Source organism: Somniosus microcephalus, chromosome 14, assembly GCF_052327205.1.
Source record: "Somniosus microcephalus isolate GS21.2 chromosome 14, FLI_Smic_1.0, whole genome shotgun sequence".
NCBI lineage: Eukaryota > Metazoa > Chordata > Chondrichthyes > Squaliformes > Somniosidae > Somniosus > Somniosus microcephalus.
Genome location: NC_141000.1, coordinates 72,315,280 through 72,336,653, shown reverse-complemented (window position 1 = coordinate 72,336,653; position 21,374 = coordinate 72,315,280). Strand labels below are relative to the sequence as shown.

The 21,374-nt window shown below is 41.0% G+C and overlaps 2 protein-coding genes across 17 annotated transcripts in view; one reads left to right on the top strand and one right to left on the bottom strand.

The window, feature by feature from the left end:
• Window positions 1-21,374, top strand: part of caska (calcium/calmodulin-dependent serine protein kinase a) — a 540,018-nt gene that overhangs the window by 225,195 nt on the left and 293,449 nt on the right. The window contains exon 2 of one of the 16 annotated variants that reach the window (XM_086006680.1): window positions 2,230-2,446. The exons of the other annotated variants lie outside the window; for them this stretch is intronic. The gene's annotated coding sequence lies outside the window, so the exon portion shown is untranslated. The remainder of the gene's footprint in view (window positions 1-2,229; window positions 2,447-21,374) is intronic. 16 annotated transcript variants of the gene reach the window in all.
• Window positions 4,873-12,365, bottom strand: LOC147107557 (cysteinyl leukotriene receptor 1). The gene is made up of 2 exons (XM_086006681.1): window positions 12,114-12,365; window positions 4,873-6,203 (listed from the first exon to the last, which is right to left on the bottom strand). Exon 2 carries the CDS (start codon window positions 6,197-6,199, stop codon window positions 5,210-5,212), a length of 990 nt encoding a protein of 329 aa, XP_085862807.1. The 5' UTR covers window positions 6,200-6,203; window positions 12,114-12,365; the 3' UTR covers window positions 4,873-5,209.

Below are 21,374 nucleotides of genomic sequence, written 5' to 3'. Positions count from 1 at the left end.
AAGGGCACCAAAAACAACTTGAATTTATATAGTGCCTTTTAACGTAGAAAAAGTCCCAAGTACGAGTATGCCTGTAGATGGCACTGTGATGGTGTTTTTCAATATTAAATGTCATCCATCGTTCTGTTTTTAACCCAATTTTTGTTTTACCCCACTCTGGCAAAGTTTATTTTTTAGCCGCTCTCCCAGAGTAAATGCTGAATCTCCCTGGTACTGCTTGCTTTTTTAAATTTTTAGTCGGTCTCCCAGTTCTAGCAGCACCAAGGCTCTCAAAATCCCTCTAGGGCCATTAAGGTTGGATCTCCCCCTCTCCTTCTGGATTGCAAGTGTTATTTGTGGACTGACCCACTCAGCTCCACTTATATTGTTTATTAACTCCAGGGACTCCTATGACCCTGCCCTCAGCTTCACTTGTTGAACTCCAGATTGCATCAAGGCTTAGCCATCAGCTGCAATTATATTTATTTATCTACTTACCTCGAAGATTTCCTCCCAGTTGGCCCTCAACTCCAATTATATAATATTTATTAATTCATTCACTCCAGGGATGCCCTCAGCCTGCTGAGCTGCCACTTTGTTTAATCTATTAACCCTGTAGATTCCTACTGGCCTGCTAAAGGTTTATTTAATTAATTATTTTGAACCTTTGGTTGTTAATTACCTACCTAGCGAAGTCTGTTATTTTATTAATGAATTAGGCTAAAACCCTATTCTTTAAGAGTGAAACCTCCATGATTTTACTCCACTTCTGTTCAACTTCCTCTATAGATACGAAATTTCCTGGAAAGTTTCAGTGTAAATAAGGTGTAAGCGTGGTATTACGTGGTTTTTCCCGAGGAAATTCACGAATAACTGATTTACACCGTAACATTGGGCCTGAATTTGCTGGAACAGCGTGTTTGGTGACGTGATGCCTTTATTTGGACTTTTCAGCTCCTGGTTCATATCGATCTATATTTACATGGGTGGACAGGGCACAATTTCAAAATTTGCAGATGACACAAAACTTGGAAGTATAGTGAACAGTGAGGGGGAGAGTGATCGACTTTTCAGGAAGACAGACAGACAGGCTGGTGGAATGGGTGGACACGTTGCTGATGAAATGTAATTCAGAAAAGTGTGAAGTGATACATTTTGGTTGAAGGAATGAGGAGAGGATATATAAACTAAATGGTACAATCCTAAAGGGGGTGTATGAACAGAGAGACCTAGGGGTATGTGTGCACAAATCGTTGAAGGTGGCAGGGCAGGTTGAGAAAGCAGTTAAAAAGGCTTACTGGATCCTGAGCTTCATAAATAGAGGTATATGAGTACAAAAATGTGGAAATTCTGATGAACCTGTATAAAACACTGGTTCAGATTCAACTGGAGTATTGTGTCCAATTCTGGGCACCGCACTTTAGGAAGGATGTGAAGGCCTTAGAGAAGGTGCAGAAAAGATTTACGAGAATGATTCCAGGAATGAGGGACTTCAGTTACGTTGATAGACTGGAGAAGCTGGGGTCATTCTCCTTGGAGCAGAGAAGATTGAGAGGCGATTTGATAGAGGTGTTCAAAATCATGAGGGGTCTGGACAGAGTAGATGGAGAGAAACTGTTCCCATTGGCGGAAGGGTCAAGAACCAGAGGACACAGATTTAAGGTGATTGGCAAAAGAACCAAAGGCAACGTAAAAAAACTTTTTTATGCAGCAAGTGGTTAGGATCTGGAATGCACTGCTTCAAAGGGTGGTGGAGGCAGACTCAATCTTATCTTTCAAAAGGGAGTTGGATAAGTATCGGAAGGAAAAAAATTTGCAGGGCTATGGGGAAATGGCAGGGGAGTGGGACTAGCTGAGAGTCGGCATGGGCTCGACGGGCCGAATGGCCGCCTTCCGTGCTGTAACCATTCTATGATTCTATTCTATGATTCCACGCCATAATTTGCTGGAAGGTTGATTCATCTACAGCATGGTGAGGTTAATGATGAATCAGGGACCTCGTGGACAGCACAGCCAGTGACTTACTCTACAGACCAATCACATGGCAATATAAATAGCTGAGAACAGATGCCATAAATCATATTTGGGTGTTACACTGGAAGGTAAATGAGTTGCAACTTCTGAAATCAACCTAAATCTATTGAATGGGGAAGTGGTTAGGCTCTCTCTTGTTGGAGATGGTCATTGCCTAGCATTTTGTGGTGAGGATGTTACTTGCCACTTATCAGCCCAAGCCTGGATGTTTTCCAGGTCTTGCTGCATGTGGGCGTGGACTGCTTCATTATCTGTGAATGGAGCTGAATCATCAGCAAACAGCCCCACTTCTGACTTAATGATGGAGGAAGATCATTGATGAAGCAGCTGAAGATAGTTGGGCCAGGACACTACCCTGAGGAACTCCTAGAACGATGTCCTGGGGCTGGGATGATTGGCCTCCAACAACCACAGCCATCTTCCTTTGTGCCAGGTATGACTCCGGCCAGTGGAGAGTTTTCCCCGATCCCATTAACTTCAGTTTTACTAGGGCTCCTTGGTGCCACACTCGGTCGAATGCTGCCTTAATGTCAAGGGCAGTCACTCTCACCTCACCTCTGGAATTCAGTTCTTGTATCCATGTTTGGATCAAAGTTGTAATGCGGTCTGGAGCCGAGTGGTCCTAGCAGAACCCAAACTTAGCATTGGTGAGCAAGTTCTCGTTGAATAAGTGTCGTTTGATTAGTACTGTTGATCACTTCTTCCATCATTTAGCTGATGATTGAGAGTAGAGCTGATAATGTGGTATTTGCCAGATTGGATTTGTCCAGCTTTTTGTGGGCAAGATTTACCTGGGCAATATTCCACATTGTCGTGTAGATTTCCAATCTTCCCTAGATACGGGGGAGGTGCATGAGAATTGGAAAGTGGCAAATGTGACACCATTGTTCAAGAAAGGGTGTAAGGATAATCCTAGTAACTACAGGCTGGTCAGTTTAACATCAGTGGTGGGCAAAGTTTTAGAAACAATAATCAAGGAAAAAATTAACAGGCACTTGGAGAGGTTTAAGCTAATTAAGGAGAGCCAACACTGATTTGTAAAAGGCAGTTTATGTTTGACTAATCTAATTGAATTTTTTGATGAAGTAACAGGGGGGATTGATGAAGGGAATGCAATGGATGTTGTCTACCTGGATTTTAGGAAGGCGCTTGACAAAGTACCACAGAGAAGACTGGTTAACAAAATTGAGGCTCATGGAATAGGTGGGTCAGTGGCACCTTGGATAAGGAATTGGCTTAAGGACAGAAAACAGCAAGTTGTGGTAAACGGCTGATTTTCAGACTGGAGGATGGTAGACAGTTGTGTTCCCCAAGGGTCAGTGCTGGGGTCACTGCTTTTTTTGATATATATAAATGCCCTGGATATTTGGAATAAAAAGTAGAATTTCTAAATTTGCCAAACTTGGGGGTGTGGCAAACAGTAAGGATGATACCAATCGACTGCAATAGAACATAGAAAGGCTAGCAGAATGGGCAGACAAGTGGCAGATGGAAATTAATAGAGAAGTGTGAGGTGGCACGGACTCGATGGGCCGAATGGCCTCCTTTTGTGCCGTTGTGACTCTATGCCAATGTTGTAGCTGTACTGGGACAGCTTAGCAAGAGGTGCGGCTAGTTCTAAAGCGCAAATCTACAGCCGTGGTGTTGTCGGAGCCTATAGCCTTTTCTATGTCCAGTGCACTCGGCTGTTTCTTGATATCATTTTGAGTAAATTGAATTGGCTAAAGACTAACATCTGTGATTGTGGGAACCTCTGGAGGAAGCTGTGAATGATCGTTCACTCTTCACTTCTGGCTGAAGATGGTTGAAAACACGTCAGCCTTGTCTTTTGCACTTGCATGCTTGGCTCTGTCATCATTGAGGATGGGGATGTTCACGGAACCTCCTCCTCTTCCCATTAGTTGCTTAATTGTCCACCACCATTCGTGACTGCAGGATTGCCGAGTTTTGACCTGATCTGCTGCTTGTGGGATCGCTGAACTCTGTCTATAGCATGCTGCTTCCCCTCTTTAGCATGCATGTAGTGTTGGCACCTCATTTTCAGGTACGCCTGGTGCTCCTGGCATACTCTTCTACACTTCTCATTGAACCAGAGTTGGTCATCTAGCTTCATCGTGATGGAGAAATGATATGCCGGAGCATTAGGTTACAGATTCTGGTGGAATAAATTCTGCTACGGTTGATGGCCCACAGTGCTTAGTGGGTGTCCAGTTTTGAGCTGCCAGATCTGTTCTTAATCTATCCCATTTAGCACGGCTGTAGTGCCACACGACATGATGGAGAATGTCCTCAGTGTGTAGATGAATTTTATTCCCCACAAGGACTATGCAGTAGTCACTCCTACCAATATCGTCATGGACAGATGCATCTATGACTGGTAGTTTGGGGAGGACGAGTTCAAGTAGGTTGTTCTCTCACTACCTCTGACAAGCCCAGTCTGGTATCTATGTCCTTTAGGACTCGGCCAGCTCAGTCTGTGGTGGTACTAGCAAACCACTCTTTGTGATGGACATTGAAGTCCCCCACCAAGAGTACATTCTGTTTCCTTAGAGCATAAGAACATAAGACGTAGGAGCAGAAGTAGGTCATTTGGCCCCTCGAGCTTGCTCCGCCATTCAATAAGATCATGGCTGATCTGAGTGCTACCCTAAGTGGTCCCTCCAAGTGATGCTCAACATCAAATTGATAAAAACAGTCACAAATGTTCCTATGTTTGACATAATCATATACAGCATAAATTATAACAATTTATTTTTAACTACATTAATAACTGTTGAGGCAGTACATGCATTTAGAATGTCCCTTCATATTATACACTCTCATTTCAACCGATTCTTCATCCTCACAAATCTCCCCCCCCCCCCCCCCCCTAATGTCGGTGATTAATTCTAATTAAAATGGTATAATAGTGACATGGAATAAGAATATATTGCTGTTGGTCACAATACTACTAGCACTCTACTGTTACTTAAGTTTGAACATCACATTTACATATGGGTGAAAACCAAAGCAGCTAGCAGTTTACATTCCAATGTAGCCTATAATTTTTTAAAACCTACATAACAGCACATTTTTAAGAAAGTATGAGGGCATTTTTACTCCTAGTTTTAAAATGGAATTCGACAGTTAAGTAGAATTTCATTACTTTACAACTTTGGAAAAAATGTTCACATTTTGATAGAAGTTTGAGTTTTATTCACAGTCTTGTCTTTTCTTCTGGAGTCATGTTATGGTCATTGTTGGTATTGTCAATGCAGCTAATAGCACTTATTTTCCTAGGAGCATCCTTTGCTTTGCAAAATTTTGAACGAAAGCATAAATGTAGCAGTGGATGAATACAGCAGCTTAGAGCAGCAAGTAGAATCACACCACTCTTCACTTTGTTTAGTTTTTCCTGCCACTGGCAGTTTGCGTCATCAGATGTAACATTCAGAACTCGTTGGACATGATATGGCACAAAGCAGACTATGAACAAAATGATGGATGCAAAAATTTTCCTGCGGACCTTTAAGTTACTGCCCTGACTTTTGGCTACCATACTGTTCTTCTGGGTTTGATGAAGATGATAAGCCAACAGAGTGTAAAAAATGATCAAAAATAGTAATGTTAGAAAAAAGAAAGCTGCACCAAAAATATGAGGAATCGTAAAGAATTTTCCTCCCTTGATGATTAGATCATAGCAAGACTTTGCATTTATCGTTGAATTGACTACAAAATAGGATAGGAGTAAAGGTAAAATGCACATTGCTGGTACAATCCAAGTAAAAACGCATACAAGTATGATCACTTTAGGTTTGATAAAATAGTGCATAAGAACAAATTTGGGTCTTACTACTATTGCATATCTGCTGATGCTAGTCCACAACAAGAAAAGTATGCTGCAGTACATATTATCATAGAAAATTGAAATTGTTACAAATGTTGTTAAAATGCATGCAAAATCTTCATGGCTCCATGAATCACTCTTTAAGTAATATATGGCTCGAAAGAGAAGACTGCAGGAAAGGAGTAAATCGGAAGCAGTTAAATTTTTCATGTAAATGAAGGTTGCAGATTTATCAGCTTGTTTGAAGGCCCACATTGTCACAACATTACTAATGACTCCTACCAGGAATAATAATATGTATAGGCCTCCCAATATCTGTCTATGAACGCTGTCAGTGGTAAGAGTACACCGATTATCCATTAACCTGAAAGAAACAAACATAAATTATTGATTGAGTTTATATTGAGCAGCTTCTACTTCTAGAGTCATAGTCATAACGGCACAGGAGGCCATTCAGCCCATCGAGTCCATGCCAGCTCTCTGTAGAGCAATCCAGTCAGTCTCATTCCCCTGCTCTACCCTGTAGCCCTGCAAGTTTATTATGTCCCTTTTGCCATTTGAAAACATATGTACAGCATTGCATCAGAAAGATACAAAACTACTTGTGTAAGCAAGGTGAATTTAAATGTTACTTGCCTGCCAACTAGGGGATTTAATTCCTGATTTTTATTATCCATTGGACTGATTCAGTTCTTATTTGCCATTAAGGGATTTTTTTCCCCCCTCTGTTTACAAAATAAGATTTTTTTTTTAAATTTTAAACCTTATTCGTCCTCTCCATGTAACAACATATGAACTATTTTAGGGAATCAAATTTAAAAAGAAAATGTGCAAACATTATTCCCCACTCATCGCTTCATGTCACCGAGGGGAAAAGCTTTGCAATACAAATTAGTTTTCATTGTACAGATTGCTTTTTATTAACAGCTCTCCTTGCGCATCGCTATCTCTGTTTAGTAACGGCTCTCATATACATGTTGTGCTCTTTCCTTTCTTTATTTACTAACAAGTAAATTGCTCTCACTAACTGAAGAGTGGCACTTTATATAGTGCTCCCCAACTTTATTTCATATCGTAAACACAGAGTACCATCTGGTTTATTTGATTGGAGAGAAATGGTTGCATACAGCTCAATTTTAGGAAACTTTGATAAAACAAAAACAAATTGTTTTTTTATATGTACCACCAGAGAGATTAAGTTTAGTGTCTGGCTTTGATCAAAAGATTTGATTAAAATATGGCAGTGGTAATTTGCAGTCAGCGGTGCAGCAAAGGCGTTTGCCGCTGGCCCTGAAGTAAGCTTCTCAAAAAGATCTTGCGATCTCTGTGGCGAGCAGTTCACATTCTGTTATCTAAAAGATTTAAAACCTGTCTTGTGTAAATGCACTCGTTAGAGTTCAGTTCCTCATACAATGAATTGCTTGCTTATTTTTATTAACAGTTTTCAGTTGCCTGAAATGTCAAGTTGCTAAGCCTTCTTCCCAATATTTAACTGGGCTTATCCAAGATTGGATATTGGACTAGCAGTCTGATGATACAACAACATCTTGTATTTATATAGCTCCTTTTTAATGTAGTAAAATGTCCCCATGTGCTTCACAGGAGTGTTATCAAACAAATTTGACACTGAGCCACATGAGATATTAGGACAGATGGCCAAAAGAATAGTCAAAGTAGTAGGGTTTAAGGAGCATCTTAAAGGGCGGCAGAGAGGTGGAGAGGTTTATGGAGGGAATTCCAGAGCTTCGGGCCTAGGCAGCTGAAAACACCGGCCGGCAATAGTGGATTGATTAAAATCAGGAATAACAACAGAAAATGCTGGAAATACTCAGCAGGCCAGGCAGCATCCATGGAGAGAGAAACAAGAGTTAACGTTTCAGGTCTGGGACCCTTTAAAATCACCCCTGTGCTCGCTGACCTACATTGGCTCCCAGTCCGGCAGCACCTCTATTTTAAACTTTTCATCCTTGTTTTCAAATTCCTCCATGGCCTTGGCCTTCCCCATCTCTGTAAACTCCTCCATCCCTACAACACTCTGAGATCTCTGCGCTCCCACTCTTCCATCCGTATAACCCTGCTCCCCCGCCCACCTGAACTTTCCATTCTTCCAGCTCTGGCCTCTCGTGCATTTCCCCTCCCCTTGCCCACCATTGGCAGGTGAGTCTTCAAGCACATAGGTCCCTCCCTAAACCCTTCTACTTACTGACTTCCCTCTCCTCCTTTAAGACCCTCGTTAGAACCAACTTCTTTGAAACTTTTGGTCACTCCTAATATCTGCTCCTTTGGCTTGGCATCCATTATTTTTGTTTACACCACTGCAAAGTGCCTTAGGACATTTTTGTACTTGCGCTATATAAATGCAAGTTGTTCATTCAAAGAATTTCTGGTAGATACTGTAATGATATTGTACAGACTCTGGGGTCAGGGTCAATGGCCTAGAGTTTCCTCCCCTTTTGCGCCCAGAAACGTGCATAATCTGGGCGTGGAATTTTGGGCGTAAGTATAAGTGCGTAACTACAACACGCCCAAGGCTCCTCGATCTTTTACAGCCGTCCATCAAACCTTCCACCAGAATGAATCGCCGCCTGGAAAACTGGCCATGACCCCAACTCTTAGTTGCGAGTAACCTCCAATTCTGCTTGTTTAGAGGGTCCCTTCACATTGCGGCCAGATTTTCAGGCGCAACAAGAAAGAAAGTCATGTAGTATTTCATTGCAATTTTAGGAGCATTTTTAAAAGATTATCCTCCACTGAGAAAAATAGCAAAATACTGCGGATGCTGGAAATCCGAAATAACAACAGAAAACGCTGGAAATACTCAGCAGGCCAGGCAGCATCCGTGGAGAGAGAAAGAGTTAACGTTTCGGGTCGAAGACCTTTCGTCAGAACTGGAAAAAAGCAGGAAATGGAAAGCAAGTTTAGGGGCTGGGAAAAGGGGGAGGGGATGAAAGAACAAAAGGGAAGGTCAGTGATAGGATAGAAAGCAGGAGAGATTAAGAGACATTGAGAGACATTAAGAGATATTCAAAGCAAGAGGTGGTGGTAATGGGACAGGTTAAGGAGCCAAGGATGGCTCTAGATGAAGTGTGATCCTCACTGAGACCTGCTCTGTATTTTCTGTTTATCTTAATGCATTTCTATGTCATAGGTATGAGTCGTATTCAAAATTGAAAAGCTTCCCAGATTGCAGGTTCCTGAACATACTGTGCTTGATATGCATGAAGGATGGTTAAATGAGTTGAAACTTAAATTTTTGTACTTAAAGAAAAAATATATGATGTGGGTTCGGGTGCTTTCCTTGGGCCCCAATTGTTTATGCTGATTTACGCCCATTTTTAGTTTGGGCGTATTCTAATGCGATTGAGAGGGTACTTGGACGTAACTTTACATCGGCAAAATGGTTGTGACATTGGACGCATTTTGGGGTCTAACTTCCAGGTTGTGCCTAAAGAGGAAACCCCAAACCTATAATCTGTAACACTATTCTTTGACCTCTGTTATCCAGCTTCAAATCCATCCCAGACTGAAGGGATAAAAATGCCCTCACTCTGCTGGCTGTAAATGTCCTTTGTGATGAATTTGGTCACTCCTCACACAGTTGCATAGAGTGTGTGAGGAGTGACCCCACCTGCCCAAATATGACCATAACGCTACTAATTGGTACTAAATTGGCAATCACCTATAGAGAGACCATAAGGATGGCTGATGTGAGAAATGGAAACAATTCACAGTGGCACAGTACTGGTGCTTTTTTGAAGTTGGAGTTTAGGCAGGCACCTATTTGTAGCAAGTTAGAGGGAGCTTTGCTCTGCATCTGATGATGCTTTGTGGGGAAACCTAGAATGCAGGGGCACAGTTTTAGAATAAAGGGTTGCCCTTTTAGAACTGAGATGAGGAGGAATTTCTTCTCTGACGGTCGTAAATCTGTGGAATTCTCTGCCCCTGAGAGCTGTGGAGGCTGGGTCATTAAATACATTTAAGGTGGAGATCGACAGATATTTGCAAGATAAGGGAGTGAAGAGTTATGGGGAGCGGGCGGGGAAGTGGCTTTGAGCCCAAGATCAGCCATGATCTCATTGAATGGCGGAGCAGGCTCGAGGGGCCAAGTGGCCTATTCCTGCTCCTATTTCTTATGTTCTTATGGTGCTTGATGTTGATACTGGGTAGAAAATGTATTCCATCCAGCATTGGCATCCCTCACTGTGATTCATAAATTAATCCAAAAAATAAGAAAAAGCTCTTCAATTGTTCAGTGGATAAATGCATTGTGTGGCCTGGTACTAAGCCATACAGTGTAGGAAAGTCCTAAGCTTGATCCTGAATTTTGCTGCATTAGCAACTTATCTCGGCCAGGGTAATGGTAATGGCATTGAATTTGGCCTTGGTGTCTCCAGGTTTGGGATGGAAAATATCAGCCAGGTTTACTGCTCCTAATCACTATCCATGGACTTCTACTGTAAAAGATGCACATATGTAGATAGGATCAGTATCGGCTATGATTTTTACCCACAAACACAAACACACACTCTGATATTGGTTTGCTTTCTACAGTATTATCAGAATGCCCTTAAGACAGTAATAAATATTGAACCAGTTTGAGGTGCCATTTCCCTCAGCAACTTTTTTGATTAATAAAGCCCTGTATTATATAATATATAAAAACAGAAAATGCTGGACATGCTCAGCAGGTCAGGCAGCATCTGTGAAGAGAGAAACAGAGTTAACGTTTCAGGTCGATGACCTTTCATCAGAACTGGAGTTGCACAGCGTAACCTGTTTCGGAGCTGAAACTGATAGACCACAACTTCAGGATTGCATGCGCCAAATCCTGAAGTTGTGGTCAGTCTCGAAGGCAGAATGACAGCAAACGCTGCCAGTTTGCCATCATCCCAACTGCAAATTCTGGGCCATTATTTTTCCCACAAGCATTTTTTGTAATAGCATACATACTATGATCTTGCAGTTCCCTTTAAAAAGCAGTACAAACCATTTCAGGATTGAGAGCAATTTTTAAAAGATTATTAAATGTGAACAGTCATAATTGTTTAAAAGCTGTACTATTTTGAAAAGTACACCAATATCAGGAGAGCCTCAAGGGATTCATTCCCTCATTAAAATTAAAAGTTGTGGAAAAAGTGAGTTCAGAAAACATATGCAAGCCCCTCTACATGGTAAGCAGTCCTTTTCTTTAAAATACTGCAACAGATTATATATATACTACTTCAAAAAGCCAGCAATAAAAGTTTCCATGTTTCTTACTTAAAATTATTTCTGCAATATTTTATAAACTGTTACCATAGAATGTAATGTCAAAGCACAGACCACTTGGCCAAGTGTTTTTTATCCACATGAGCCACTTGGTCTAATCCCACTCTTCTGCTCACTCCCCAAATCCTTCAGTATTCATCTTTTTCAAGCAAGTATCTAATTTCCTTTTAAAAGAATTTATGGACTCTGCTTCTATAATGGTTTGTGGCAGAGAATTCCACATTTTATTTGTCCTACGTGTAATGATTTTTTTCCAACCTCTTTAATTCTTACTACACTTGTTATGATTATCATAAATTTGTTCCCTCTTATTACCATCTTCCTGACCAATGGAAACAATATCGCTGTTCACTCAATCCTGAAGGCATGTATCAGATTAGCTACTAACCTGTGGGGGGAAAACCTCTCCAGTATCATCATAACTGTAATCTCCCATCCTTACTAACATCCTAGTGAATGTACATTGCACCTTTTCTATTGTTAAAACCTCCCTATAATGGAGTGCCCAAAACTATGGGTAATACTCCAACTAAGCATCACTTTCTTGCTTTATTATTCCATGCCTCTAGATACAAAACCAAAGATTCAGTTTGGTTTTTTTATGGCCTTTTCTACTTGTGCTGCAATTTTGAATGGCCTGTGTATCTGCACACCAAGTTCCTCCATCTGCTCCATTTAAAATCTTAAGTAATCAGGAGTGCAAACCCTGTCTGACTTTTTTATTCTCCATAGCCCAGGGGTGTTGAAGCCAACTATAGACAGATCAGGGTCTTCCAGGTCTACATCACTCAGTACCATATCAGCCAGTTCATTGAGCAACTAAGCCATTAGGGAAGTTTTAGAAGAGGTTTGATTCACAGCAATAAAGCTACTGTTTTGTTTCTATACCTGCAGTAATTTATATATTCATTGTGATCGAAATGTCACAAATATAGCTATACAAACATTTTTGAATGCAAGCCCTAAGACAAGAATATGTACACTAAGTTTAAACAAATTAACATACCTGTAATACTGTGTTCACGTCTCTGAAAATTGTTCTGTGATGCTTTCCACGTCATGAAATTAAGAACTGATGAGCATTTGAAATTACCACGCTAACAGTCATTATTCATCTTACAAACCATATTGTGAAATTATGCTGAAATATGCTGGTACTGTACAAGTTAAATAAGCATCAGTAAATATTCTCAGGATTAATTTGAAGTTTCCCTTAAGCAATAGCCGATTCAAGTGAAACACCTTAGCTCACGAAGGGGGAAACAGCTTGTGGTCTTCTGACGAAACAGTTACAGGAAGTTGGTTTGTCTGGGTTAATATACTTCTGCTATGTTTAAATATTGAATTAACTTGTCTCAGTTCCTGCAATAGTAATATGTTTTTGAATAGGGATGCAACAAGTTTCATTTCCAGTTAGGAATAGAAGTGATTTGCAATCTTTTTAACAATAAATCTGTGACTTGTACGTAGAGTATTTTCAATATGCATTAATGTAGAAGCATTAAAGCGGCCTCATTGTTTCCATTGACTTAATAGTGACCTTTAAATTAACTGCTACTTTCAATCTACATAACATGCACGTAGTGTGTGACACTGCACATGGAATTGATGATGGGTTTGAAATGTAGTGAATGGACTCTCTACAAAATCCTTAAGTGGTAGCTGAGAAACGAGAAATAATTTCTGGTCCTATCCAGAAGTTAAGAGTAGCAGCGTCTTGGCCTTCAGTTAATCTGCCCAGCCTCACTTACCTAGTACAGGAGTCCACTACTGTTGGTCAGTTTTATCCTTGCATGCTTTTGAAAAATATTTTCATTTTTATACTTCCATCTGCCATTATTATAATGCACAGTACTCTTAAGTTTGCAGGAAGTAATATAAGTTAGTTACTCTTGAAAGCACCTGTATAGTTGATGACTATTATAGGAGAAACAACTGTTATTTGTCACTATGGTGTAATTTCACTGCAAGCTTTGGTGATTTTAGCAAGCTAAACACTACACACTGAGATGTGTGAAAATTAGTGAAATGAGATGCTTCTACTTATAGTCAGCAAGATTGAAAATTAGAATAATTCTTAACATTTTGTTGACTTTGAGGTCAGGTTAATTCAAGCCTGATTATTTACTACGGAAGCATTAATGGAAAGCAGTGTTTCAACAAAATATGTTCAAGTGTAATTGTTAATGAAGATAAGACAGCACTATCTTGAATAGAATTTTTTAGATAGCCACATCTAAGGAGATGTTCTGGAGAATATTGGTCTCCTAACACCTGAAATTTACAGATGTTGGTGCTGCTTAATTGAAATTGTTACCTTGATGGAGGTATTCACGACTGCTTGAAATAAGGCATTGCATCTAATGTGTTAAGGCATTAAAAGGAGAGTGTTTCACAGCTTTCAAAATTTATAGATGCAGAACGTAATCATTAACATGTAGGGACACTTGTAAGAGAAGCAAGGAAACCTCCTTGCCAATTCTCATAATGCAGCAGATGTGGGGAGGAGGGAGTTGCCTTAGTCCTTGGAATAAACCTTGAACAAAGACATTACTGGAATGCCTCTTTGATTCTAATCATACATGCCATCTGTATGTATTTGGCAGTAAGCATTTTGGGGCCCTGTCAGTTTGCAAACAAAAATCAGCAGGGCCAAGCATCTTCCCCTGAGCACTGCTCCTGGGTCTCTTGCGTCTAACCTCAGCATCCTTCTGGGACTCCTAATCAAGTCATTTTGCTGCTGCTATAAATCAAAGTAGTTGAATGTGGATGCATAGAATTAAGCAGGTATGCCTGTCCACAGTAAACAGCCACATTCAGTCACTTTGGCTTAAAGCAGTACACCAATAGTAGGACTCTGGTCGGAGACCGAAGACCCTAAAAGTGATGCTGGGGAGTGGGAAGGGTGTGGTGAGTACCAGTATGGACTGGGGAGGAGGGAAGGAGAGTGAGTGGCAGTATCAATGCGAGATGGGTGAACTGGGGTTGAAGGGAGAACGAGTGCCAGCATGAACTGGGTGAGAAAGGAGACTACCAGCATGGAGAGTGGAGGAGGGTGTGATGCGCTATCAATTCTAATAAAAGGCTGGGCAGAGTTCAGAACGACAGGCTTTTATTAACTACTGAATTGCACTTCAGACAGATCAGGACTATGCCTCTAGTGGACGACCGAATGCCAGGAGCTGCCATGCGGCCGCTCTTATACTCGGTAGCCCAGGGGCGGAGTCAGCTGAGGCATAGTCAGGCACAACAGTGAAACAAGAGTGAACGACAACAACAACAACAGTGAACACAGTGAACTACAGTGGTTTACCACAGGGTGTTCATGTGAACTTCCCTTTTAATATGGATTCTGCTTTCACCGCTGTTTCTAATAGGGCATTCCATGTCCTAACAATCCTGTGTAAAAAGAAATCTGCAGTGAACTGAGAGATAAATGTCATTCCAAGCAATGTTGCAGTGTGTTTCCCTGCTGGTGGCTGAGTGGTGGCTTAATGAATGTTAATTGAATCAGTTTAAGCAGGATGAGTCAGAGCAAGCTAAATTACACACTATTTGCTTGGGGTTAATAAATAATTAGTAGCAGGTAACAAACCTGATAATACAACTTAAACAAAAACAGAAAATGCTGGAAATACACAAGCCAGCCAGTATCTGGAAGGAAAACAAAACAAGTGAGGAATGGTATTCACCTGAAATGATGGCCTGCATTTTCTCTTACTGCATTTTTGTTTTGGATTTCCAGCATTTACATTTTCTTTCTTTTATTATTACAACTTAAATACCTTAACTGTGTTAGGATTTTGAGGGAACCATACTTATAAACTATAATGCCTACATGCTTAAAATTTTATTTAGCTAAGGTGTGAACAAGACATTTTAAGAGTTTGTAAGAAGAGGTCAGTACCCCAACAACTATTTATCACGGGCACCAGCCGAATCCTTAATGTCTTAAACACAGCGTCAGTTTCCACGTGCGCTGACGACATCCAGCTCTACCTCACCACCACTTCCCTCGACCCCTCCACTGTCTCTAAATTGTCACAGTTTGTCCGACATCCGGTACTGGATGAGCAGAAATTCTATCCAATCTAATATATTACCCCCAACACCATGAGCTCTTATCTTATGCAGTAACCTTTTATGTGGCACCTTGTCAACTGCCTTTTGGAAATCCAAATACACTACATCTACTGGTTCCCTTTTATCCACCCTGCTCATTACCTCCTCAAAGAACTCTAATAGATTTGTCAAACATGATTTCCCTTTCATACATATGATTTTCTAAATGCCCTGCTACTACTTCCTTATGAATGGATTCAAGCATTTTGCCAATGACAGATGTTAGGCTAACTGGCCTATAGATTCCTGCTTTCTGTCTCCCTCCATTTTTGAATAAGAGCGCTACATTTGCGGGTTTCTAATCCACAGGGACTTTTCCAGAGTCAAGGGAATTTTGGAAGATTACAACCAATGCATCCACTATCTCTGTAACCACTTTTAAGACCCTAGGATGCAGGCCATCAGGTCCAGGGGACTTGTCAACCTTTAGACCCATAAGCTTGCCTAGTACTTTTTCCTGTAGTGATGGTGATTGTTTTAAGTTCCTCCCTCCCTTTTGCCCCTTGATTTTCTATTATTACTGGGATATTTTTAGTGTCCTATACTGTGAAAACTGATACAAAATATTTGTTCAATGCCTCTGCCATTTCCTTGTTTCCCATTATTATTTCCCCAGTCTTGTCCTCTAAGGGACCAACGTTTATTTTAGCTACTCTCTTCCTTTTTATATACTTGTAGAAGCTCTTCCTGTCAGTTTTTATATTTCTTGCTAGTTTACTCTTATAAGCTATTTTCTCCCTCTATTATTTTTTTAGTCATCCTTTGGTGGTTTCTAAAATTTTCCCAATCTTCTGGCCTACCACTAATCTTCACAACATTGTATGCCTTTTCTTTCAATTTGATACCATCCTTAACTTCCTTGGTTAGCCATGGTTGGTTCATCCTTCTCTTCGAGTCTTTCTCACTGAAATATATATTTGTTGAGAGTCATGAAATATCTCTTTAAATGTCTGCCACTGCTTTTCTACCATCTTTGGTCGGAGCGATCATAATATGATCGAATTCTTCATTAAGATGGAGAACGCAGTAGTTGACTCAGACTATGGTCCTGAATTTAAATAAAGGAAACTACGATGGTCTGAGGCGCGAGCTGGGTAGGATTGATTGGGGAATGTCACTCAAAGGGTTGACGGTGGATAAGCAATGGCAAACATTCAAGGACCGCATGGATGAACTACAGAATTTGTTCATCCCAGTTTGGCATAAAAATAAGACAAAAAAGGTGACTCAACCGTGGCTAACAAGGGAAATTAGGGATAGTATAAGATCCAAGGAGAGGACATATAAATTGGCCAGAAAAAGCAGTAAACCTGAGGATTGGGAGCAGTTTAGGATTCAACAAAGGAGGACAAAGGGATTAATTAAGAAGGGGAAATAGAATATGAGAGTAAGCTTGCAGGGAACGTTAAAAACTGACTAAAAGCTTTTATAGATATGTGAAGTCAAGCGTAGGTCCCTTGCAGTCAGAATCAGGGGAATTTATAATGGGGAACAAAAAAATGGCAGACCAATTAAATACATATTTTGGCTCTGTTTTCACAAAGGAGGATACAAATAACCTCCCAGAGATGTCGGGGAACATAGGATCTGATGAAAAGGAGGAACTGAAAGAAATCAGCATTTGTAGGGCAATGGTGTTAGGGAAATTGATGGGATTGAAGGCTGATAAATCCCCAGGGCCTGATAATCTACATCAGGAAGTGGCCCTAGAAATAGTAGCTGCTTTGCTGATCATCTTCCAACATTCGATGGAATCTGGAACAGTACCCATGGATTGGAGGGTAGCTAATGTTACTGCACTATTCAAGAAAGGTGGTAGAGAGAAAACGGGGAATTACAGACCGGTAAGCCTGACATCGGTAGTGGGGAAAATGCTAGAGTCCATTATAAAAGATGTAATAGCAGAGCACTTGGAAAACAGTGACAGGATTGGACAAAGTCAACATGGATGTACAAAAGGTAAATCGTGCTTGACTAATCTACTGGAATTTTTTGAGGATGTAAATGGTAAAATAGGTAAGGGAGAACCAGTGGATGTGGTGCATTTGGACTTTCAGAAGGCTTTCGATAAGGTCCCGCATAAGAGATTAGCGTGTAAAGTTAAAGCACATGGGATTGGGGGCAAGGTATTGACTTGGATAGAGAACTGGTTGGCAGACAGAAAGCAAAGAGTTGGAATAAACGGGTCTTTTTCCGAGTGGAAGGCAGTGACTAGTGGGGTACCGCAGGGATCGGTCCTTGGACCCCAGCTATTCACAATATATATTAATGATCGAGACAAGGGAACTAGATGTAATATCTCCAAATTTGCAGACGACACAAAACTGGGTGGGTGTGTGCTGTGAGGAGGCTGCCGAGAAACTCCAGAATGATTTGGACAGGTTGGGTGATTGGGCAGAAGCATGGCAGATGCAATATAACGTGGATAAATGTGAGGTTATCCACTTTGGTGGCAAAAACAGGAAGGCAGATTATTATCTGAATGGCAATAGATTGGGAGAAGGGGAAGTGCAATGAGACCTGGGTGTCCTTGTGCACCAGTCGCTGAAAGTAAGCATGCAGGTGCAGCAGGCGGTTAAGAAGGAAAATGGTATGTTGGCATTCGTAGCGAGAGGGTTTGAGTGCAGGAACAAGGATGTCTTGCTGCAGTTGTACAGGGCCTTGGTGAGACCACATCTTGAGTATTGTGTGCAGTTTTGGTCACCTTATCTGAGGAAGGATGTTCTTGCTATGGAAGGAGTTCAGCGAAGATTCACCAGGCTGATACCTGGGATGGCAGGAATGACGTAGGCGGAGAGATTGGGTCGATTGGGCTTGTACTCACTGGAGTTTAGAAGAATGAGAGGGGATCTCATTGAAACTTATAAAATTCTGACAGGACTGGACAGACTAGATGCAGGAAGGATGTTCCTGATGGCTGGGGAGTCCAGAACCAGGGTACACAGTCTAAGAATAAGGGGTAGGCCATTTAGGACAGAAATGAGGAGGAATTTCTTCACCCAGAGAGTGGTGAACCTGTGGAATTCTCTACCACAGAAGGCAGTAGAGGCCAATTCGTTAAATATATTCAAGAAGGAGTTGGATATATTTCTTAAGGCTAAAGGGATCAAGGGGTATGGGGAGAAAGCAGGGACCGGGTACTGAATTTGGATTATCAGCCATGATCGCATTTAATGGCGGAGCAGGCTCGCGGGGCCGAATGGCCTACTCCTGCTCCTATCTTCTATGTTTCTATGTCTTACCTTCTAATCTATTTTTCCAGTCCACTTTAGCCAACTCTCTCTTCATACCTTTGTAATTACCTTTATTTAAGTTTAATACTCTAGTTTCAGACCCAAGTTTCTCACCTTCAAACTGAGTGTGGAATTCTATCATATTATGATCACTCTTCCCTAGAGGATCCTTTACTATGAGATCATTAATTAATCCTGTTTCATTACACATTACCAGATCTAAAATAGCCTGTTCCCTGGTTGGTTCCACAACGTATTGTTCCAAGAAACTGTCCCAAATGCACTCTTTGAACTCGTCCTCAAGGCTGATTTTGCCAATTTGATTTGTCCAATCTATATGAAGATTAAAATCACCCACGATTATTGCACTACCTTTCTTACAAGCCCCCAATATTTCTTGATTTATACTCTGTCCAGTGGTGTAGCTACTGTTGGGGGGCCTATAGCCTACTCCCACCAGTGCCTTCTTTCCCTTACTATTTCTTGCCTCCACCCAAATTGATTCTACATCGACAAGTGATTAAGAAGGCCAATGGAATGTTGGCATTCATTGCTAGGGGGATAGATTATAAAAATAGGGAGGTATTGCTTCAGTTGTACAAGGTATTGGTGAGACCGCACCTGGAATACTGCATACAGTTTTGGTGTCCATATTTAAGAAAGGACATACTTGCTCTCGAGTCAGTACAAAAAAGGTTCACTCAGTTAATCCCGGGGATGAGGGGATGGACATATGAGGAGAGGTTGAGTAGATTGGGACTCTACTCATTGGAGTTCAGAAGAATGAGAGGCGATCTTATTGAAACATATAAGATTGTGAAGGGGTTGGATCGGGTGGATGCGGGGAGGATGTTCCCGATGATGGGTGAAACTAGAACTAGGGGGCATAGTCTTAGAACAAGGAGCTGCTCTTTCAAAACTGACATGAGGAGGAACTACTTCACTCCGAGGGTGGTAGGTCCATGGAATATGCTGCCCCAAAAAGCTGTAGAAGCTACATCATTACATAAATTTAAAACAGAAATAGACAGTTTCCTAGAAGTAAAGGGAATTAAGGGTTATGGGGAGCGGGCAGGAATTTGGACATGAGTCTAGGTTCGGATCGGTCATGGCCCTGTGGGTAGCGGAGCGGGCCCAGGGGCGGTGTAGCCTGATCCTGCTCCTATTTCGTGTGTCTAATTCTGTTAGATTCAGGAGATGGTTCTGTGATAGTAGATTGGCGGTTAGGATCAGATCAGCCATGATCTTATTGAATGGCGGAGCAGGCTCGAGGGGCCGGTTGGCCTACTCCTCCTATTTCTTATGTTCTTATGTTAACTTCTGAGCCAAAATCTGATCTCATCCTTTATTAACAGAGCTACCCCACCTCCTTTTCCTTTCTGTCTATCCTTCCAAAATGTCAAATACCCCTGAATATTCAGTTCGCTGCCTTGGTCACATTGCAACCACGTCTCTGTGATGGCTATTTGATAATACCCATTTATTTCTATTTGTGCCGTCAATTCTTCATCTTGTTACGAATGCTGCGTGCATTCAGCTAAAGAGCCTTTAATTTTGCCGTTTTATAATTTTTCCCTACTCTGACCTTATTTGCTGGTGCACTCTTAGTTTCTATGCTCTGTCCCTTCCTGTTGCACTCTGGTTTTCAATGCCCATATCGCTACCCTGCACTATTGCCCTGTCCTTTCTCTAACTTTCTAAATTTCCCCTCGCTTGAACCCCCCCACACTATTCCAGAACTTTTACAGAGACATCTTTCTACATACACTAAATAAAGACTACTAAAGAATGAGAACAAAAAACGCAAGAGCAGGAAAGTGTCAAAAACATCCTCTTATATACCCTCGATTTTTCAAAAGACACCCGTTCCATTTAATCTGAGTGGCGTGTCAGAGGATGTCACCTCTTTTTGGTGTAAGTCACCTCAAACAGCTATGTCAGGTTGATGGAACTGTCGAATCCAGGCATGTCAGGTGGCAAATTCATTTCCCTAGCTTCTCAGTCTCCTCATAACAAAGAGCTTTACATTATTTCAGTTGCGGAGTTGCATACTTATCTCTCCTACGAAGCTATCTCTGGGCCAGTGGCCTTGATAGCCTATCCTTCTCCAGTTTCTGTGAGAATATCCATAGTTTCAGCCCTTTTAATATCTCATTGTTCAGTCTGACTACTGACTTCATTTTGAGGGCACATTTAAGGGAATTTTCAGGGCATTGTGCCTATAAGCTGAAGCATGGAATAAGACCTTAATGGAGGTTAAATTTTAGGCCTTTGTCTTAAGGTCATAAAAGACTGGTATTTTAATTGTCAGTAATTCCAAAGATAATTTCTTTTTTTCTTTGCACAATTATGTATTAAACTCAGACACGTTTCAGTTTCATTCAATCTTTGGTGTAATCGGTGCCACTTTTAAATTTACATCCCAGTGGAAAAAAAAAATTCTTTTTTCCCCTAAGATACATTTTGTTGATATATGATCAAATAAACACTCGACAACTCTACTAACATTATCTGAATTGTTCAGTACCAAAAGTTGTGATTTCTTTTCTTTTCAAGTGTTTAGAAAGGCTTTCTCATTGAATGACTCATTGAACAGTGTAATGAATTTCTCCATTAAGCTGTTTCACAGTTCACCCCACTGCTTAAGGCCATTAGGCATGAGCGAAAGTGGTACATGCTTTCATTTGGCTAGCATTCTCAACTTGCCTCAGTTACTTTATTATGGAAGCATAAAGATTGCCCTCAAAGATCATGCCTCTCTTTTTGCCACCTAGAATACTAACTCCATAGGTGGAAAGAAACTTGAGATGGGATTTTTTCTTTTCCAGAAACAAATTTGTGTCCTTCTCCTATACAGGTAGACTATCCTTTATCCGAAAACCTCGGGACCAGCCGTGTTTCGGTTTTCGGAG

Bases quoted from the DNA above. Each gene is read 5' to 3' on its own strand.
- LOC147107557 (XM_086006681.1), bottom strand. From the start codon at position 6,199: ATGGATAATCGGTGTACTCTTACCACTGACAGCGTTCATAGACAGATA.